Source organism: Adiantum capillus-veneris, chromosome 7 (genome assembly GCF_014529385.1).
Source record: "Adiantum capillus-veneris isolate H3 chromosome 7, ASM1452938v2, whole genome shotgun sequence".
Lineage (NCBI taxonomy): Eukaryota > Viridiplantae > Streptophyta > Polypodiopsida > Polypodiales > Pteridaceae > Adiantum > Adiantum capillus-veneris.
This window is the reverse complement of record NC_140937.1, coordinates 15,322,996-15,328,903: the sequence shown is the minus strand read 5'-3', so window position 1 is coordinate 15,328,903 and position 5,908 is coordinate 15,322,996. Positions and strand designations below refer to the sequence as shown.

General features: G+C 43.1%; 1 protein-coding gene across 1 annotated transcript; it reads left to right on the top strand.

The window, feature by feature from the left end:
* The first annotated feature begins 780 nt into the window (after nucleotides 1-780).
* LOC147453478 (uncharacterized) lies at nucleotides 781-1,689 on the top strand. Its single transcript, XM_086517144.1, has one exon. The coding sequence runs from the start codon at nucleotides 886-888 to the stop codon at nucleotides 1,654-1,656; it is 771 nt and encodes a 256-aa protein (XP_086373270.1). The 5' UTR covers nucleotides 781-885; the 3' UTR covers nucleotides 1,657-1,689.
* Nucleotides 1,690-5,908: the final 4,219 nt, after the last annotated feature.

Sequence of the window (5,908 nt, the reverse complement as noted above, 5' to 3'; positions counted from 1 at the left end):
GAAACTTCTTGATAATTCATCACCATTTTGCTAATATTCAACTCAAACTGACTTTATACAAAAAAATCAAGTTTTTTGTTTTCGCATAGTGTGCGAGTTTGATATACTTTTGGAAGCACAACAGGTGCTCGAAGTTAGGTGCATAAATTATGAGCTAAGGATGCAATTTGAGCTTGTGCAAAGCTTGTGATTTAAGGATTGTTTGGTAGATTTGGGCAACAAAGCACGGAGGCGTTTGCACACCATCGAAGCAGTCTCTTGAGAGACACCGTTTTCCGAGCACACATGTGGAGCTTCTTTCACAGGTTTTAACACGATGCTTTGGCAAAAATTTTGGGTTTCGGTTCATGGTCTTTGCGAATTAAGCGTACACTTGGCCAACAGTGTGACATTGTGACATAGACCCGGACTCTGTCCCCATCAAAGTTGGGAGTCGGAGGGCTACAAATCTCCAAAGTGGAATTCATGCTTGCAACCGTTGGCAGATGTTGGATCGATCAACATGCGGAATGTCACGGGCCACACATAGTCTGTACGCCAATCCATTACCTCCAATTGAGCATGCAGAATCGAAAACACATGAAATTTGGACACGTCAACCCTGGAATCACTTGCCTGCCTGCTTGGGTCTGATTTGTTGAGCCGGTAGCCCTCCTCCCCCCGATCATTGACGGCAAGGAATGGTCACAAAGTGACCATTTTCCACAATACAAGCTCGCATGTACATTATGGGGAATATTCGGACCATTCCCTACACCGTCGCTTCATTTCCGCCACAAGAGGTCTTGAGTTCAAACCTCGTCGGATAGAGCGTTGAGTGTCCCTTTCCTTTCTGTTCCGCGCGCACAGTCTTGACCCTTCGTCTCGCACTCGCCCACATACATCATGCAAACAGAGAGCGAGAGCGAGGATTATGTCGAGCAGCGCAGGCAATGGACCCAAGAGCAGAACAGGTTAAAAGGGCAGCTCCTGCTTCACGACGACTTCCCATGGAAGTTAAGCCCTCCTTTGTCAGATCCACATCAACCTCTGTGTTTGGTGGGTGGGGTTGATCTAAGCTTTTGCAAGCACGATCTTACAGTGGGCTGTGGGGCTCTTGTTGTTCTCAACATAAATACTATGAACGTGATCTATGAGGATTTCGCGGTCACGCATCTGCGCATGCCTTACATACCAGGTTTCCTGGCTTTCAGAGAGAGCCCTGTCTTGCTGGCACTCCTTGAGAAGTTATCCAGGAAGCATGTGGACATGTATCCACAAGTTCTCATGGTTGATGGCAATGGCATTCTCCATCCTCGCGGTTTTGGGCTTGCCAGTCATCTTGGAGTATTGGCAAACATCCCAACCATTGGCGTTGCAAAGAACCTTTACCACGTGGACGGCCTTTGCAGACAAGACCTTCGCATGGGCCATGACATCACAGACGCCTCCACCCCTCTGGTCGGCAATTCAGGCCAAGTTTTGGGCATGGCTCTCAGAAGCCATCCAGATTGCACGAAGCCCATTTTTGTTTCGGTTGGTCATCGAATTTCATTAGGAACTGCTGTGAGCGTGGTGCAAAAGTGCTGCAAGTATCGGATTCCCGAACCTGTAAGGCAGGCTGATATACGCTCTCGGAAGCAGATAAAGGTCATAACGGTCTCTTCAGATATGTAATTCGTTCTTGTACTTTGTAAAATACATTTGTGATATCTGTCTGCATTTTTGCAGTAGTGTGCAAATATCTTGAGTTTATTTGCACTATTTCAAGGTAATAACAGATAATCTTCTCGGGCCGGGGCACTCATAGTGGAGGCAAAGAACATTGCAATCCTAGTGTGAATTGGCTTCTCTAGCTTGAACATTAGGGGGGCTGCTAAAGGGTAGCATGTCATGAAGTCCATACCTACCAAGAACTACCTTTTTTGTCCAGCATTTTAAGGAAAATATGAGAACCCTTGGTGTTGAAGAAGCAGGGATTACCTTTCAATGAAGGCAATGAACAAGGTGATCCGTGGGGTGCATCCATTCTTGCAATACACAAGGTTTCAACGAATATTATATCTTTTAGCGTATTTTATTAGGGACTTCAGGGTTGTTTAGTCAAGGTCGCTTTACTATGATGGAAGGTGCCATGAAACCTCGATGGTTTGGAATTTGTAGTGAATTTCTTCACGTAGTGATGGCCGTCATTAGTTCAGCTGAATACCCCTTGTGTGGACAGTTGTGGACTCTCATAAGGCTTGCGTAGTGATGGCCATCATTATATATACAGTAGCTTCTGTGGACACTTGTGGACTCTCATAAGGCTTGCCTAGGGCTAAAGAGGATCTCATTCGGGTGTCTCTGATGTACAACCTTCGGTCTGCTCTTTTAGACTTTATGAACTGAAAAAACACTCTCTTACTCTTTACCGCTAGTTTCAGGTAACTATCTGCCAGAAACAATCAATCAGTTACTAGGGTTATTTAAGAATTCTTGCTTGTGATTAAGATTGAGGGAGGCTATAAATCATGAAACTTAATGAAGCCCAATTGCAGGTCACTTCCGCGGTTCCATCTATTCGTGTGACTTTTGATGAACACGCTTCTCCATAGAAAAGGGAGTCTTATCTCGATTAATAGCAATTTATTGAAAGATGAGTCGCCTGTCATGGACATTTAAGAGGATCAAGATAACATGCATGGCCGTGAGGAATGCTTCAATGCTCGAAATGAATGAAGAGGTGAAGTGTTATAGAGGAATGGTGTATGATGAAGCTCACTAAGGCATCGTTGTCCGGGCTCTCCAAACAGTGGCTTCCTAGCTAAATCAAAACGAATCTTTCTTGAAAAGTCGAAAAAATTCTAGACGTAGATCCCATTGATGAAGCACAAGCTAATATCTTCAAAAAGTTATCATGAGTGGTGGGCTTGCCTCAAGGTGCAAGGAAGAGAGCCGAAATGCAAATCTAATATTACGGAGGAATTCTTGAACAAGTAGGCAAGGTTGGTGTCTTTAGCATCTAGTTGCGCTTATGGATTTTCATCACAAACCCACTAATTTTAGAAGCTTTGATTTCTCTTAAAGTAACAATGTTCCTTTGTCACTTTGAGGTTATAGGTCACTCTGAAACGAAGAAAACTTTTTATCTTTGACATGAGACCATCAAATGACAGAGATATGACAGAGATAGAAGACAATGATTTGGCTGCTCTTTCATTGTGCCAGGAGCAACTATGAGAAAGAAGAGAAGAAGTTTAGTAAGGTCTCAACAAACTATTTCACAGATGGATAATTGATATGATAGGGTTGTGAGAAAGGATGCTATAAGGTGTGGGTGGTAGGGCATAAATGGCATGCTTGCTCTCACATGCATTAAAAGAACAAATTTGCAATTTGCAATTTCTTTTGCATGGTCTAAGGCATTAATCATGAAAATTTTATCCCTCTAACTAGTAAACGTATTGAGCTTTTTGAAGACCCCCTTTCCCACACTTATGTGGTGCAAAGGTCTGCCCCTAGTAATGTCTACTTCTAAACCTATACGTAGAGAGGGTACGATCTATGTTTCAATGGAGAGGGGAGGAGGAAGGAGAAGAGATAGAGATGTATAAGAAGGAGAGGGACATATAATCTTTGTATGAAGTCTATCAATAAAGAGTTTCATGAATACACTAGATGTCAACATTGCTTGCATAATATATATAATTCCCATGCGATATCTATCACGTGGACATGGCTCTGTGTGCCATGTGGGCATGCTTCATCGACTTTGTCATAATAATCAATATCTAATTCTCCTAAATGATTTTCTCATGTTAAACTGATCATTTAATATGGGGAAGTGCCAAGGGAGAAAAAGCTAGAATATTGGTTAAGCTAGCAGGCCGGCCACAGTAGGGATCCAAAGGGGGGGCCATCTGAAAAGAGCCATATGCAACAATGGGCTTAAAAGACCCTAAGGTTCAGCCCATTAAGACTTCCAAAATGCTAAGGTTCCAAAATTCAAAGGTTGTGTCCAAAGGTCAAACATTGGGGGAATTGGATGCTTTGTGTGAGTCCCAAAAGTCTTTGGCAATCCCTACATAGGAGGGGGCGAGCCTTGCAAGTAGGAGATGAGAGAGAAACTCACACACACACACACACACACACACACAATCTCCCTTTACACAAAGGGAATGAGGGACACATGTCAGTTCCCTAGCCCAGATGTCCACAAGGTGTACCCATTTCCTATTGGATGGCCTTGGAGGTGGACCAATGAGAGTTAGGCTAGAGTAAATCTAGTTTAATTAATTAAAAAACACTTAATAAAAGAACCAATAAGAATTAAGCTCTCTAGAAGACTATTGGACAGTCTCCTAAGGGGACCAATGAGCATTCATCAGCCCAATGGCTTGTCTGATTCCTATTGGCCAGGAGGCAAAGGGGTCCAATGAGAGTTTAGTTGAATGAAATAATTACCTAAAGCTCTCACAAAAGGGGAAAGGGAGACACATGTCAACAGACCATCACTTATGCTGCTTAATTACCATTGGCTAAGCCTGGGGAGGTCCAATAGGATGCTAACAAGAGCAAATAGCAAGAGGGGTCGACCAAGAGAGAGAGGGGGCTGATTTTTCAAAGGCATTATCACCTACACACTCACACTGGCTCATGGTGAAGTAAAGAAGACTCTCTCTCCTTCTCAAGCTTTAATGGAAAGCTTATCACCTACTCCAAGCTTGTGAGAAGGGAGGCCTACACCAACAACTCTTGGCTTTGTGATGCAAATCCAACCAAGAGCCAAGCTTCAATGCATGCTCATCTCCTCTACCATGCTAATTCCTAAGCTAAGCGATGCTAATATGAGTGATTATGTGAGGAGATGTACATCTTTCTCGTAAGAATACTTCTTCTTCCTCTCAACCTACTCTCATACCCCGCGAGCGCTCACCATCTTCGAAGGTGTGTGAGGTCTTGGGCCTGAGACCGTGAGGGAATTGATGTTGTGTTTGATAAGTGTTTTGCGTAGTGCATGACCTTTCCATCTTCATTGCACTAGCTAGTATTGAAGGAACACAAGAAATTGTATTGTAAAATGTCTCTCTTGATGGGAGAAACCATAATACAGAGCCTTTTGGAGGGGGGATGTAACAAACTTGGACACTCCAAGTCAAGAATCAACCGCGACAGCACCAAATAACCACTTCAAAACAATTCACAGATCACAATAGATTTGCACTGGCCCGGCGGAGTTCCGTGCCTAGAGATATTGGCCCCAAAGACTGGCGCCCCTTTCGGTATTTCTTTTTGTATTAATCAATCATCAAAGTACAAGAGAGCGGTTAGGGTTTCACTCTCAGACTCTGCGTCCAGATGCTCTGAGAAGTGAGGCCCTCACCACTAATTTAAAGGTTACAAGGGATGCCCAAAAGCAGAGCCCCAAAAGCTTTTAAAATCAAAAGCATCAGTTCTCTCTCTCTCTTAGAGAATCTTTTCTCTTTTTTTTTTATAAAAAAAAATCAAAAGCAAAATTCGCGTCGCTCATCATTTTCCAAAAAAATAAAAATAAAAAAAATTTAATAATCCGCCTCCGCGATTTCCGGAATTTAGGGTTTTTGGCAAAAATTAGGGTTTGCAGGAATTTTAGGGTTTCTGGCAGAAATTAGGGTTTCTGCTGTCCGCCACATCATCACTTTGTGACATACCCCCCTCTTGAAAGCATTGTAATCGACCGCGATTACGCCTGCAAAACCGACAAAAGCCATAAACCGTTTTAGCAGACACTGACTGTTAGTACCTACGTACTAGGAACACACATCTAGCACATGTACAAAATCGACAGTCACATCACACGACATCACAGGACATCACCAGACATCACAGGACATCACATGACATTCAACATTCATTCGGATCTTAGACCATGATTTATTGGCAATGTAGCTAGCAATCACATCTAGGT

Coding starts and splice junctions, on each gene's coding strand:
- LOC147453478 (XM_086517144.1), top strand. CDS start 886: ATGCAAACAGAGAGCGAGAGCGAGGATTATGTCGAGCAGCGCAGGCAA.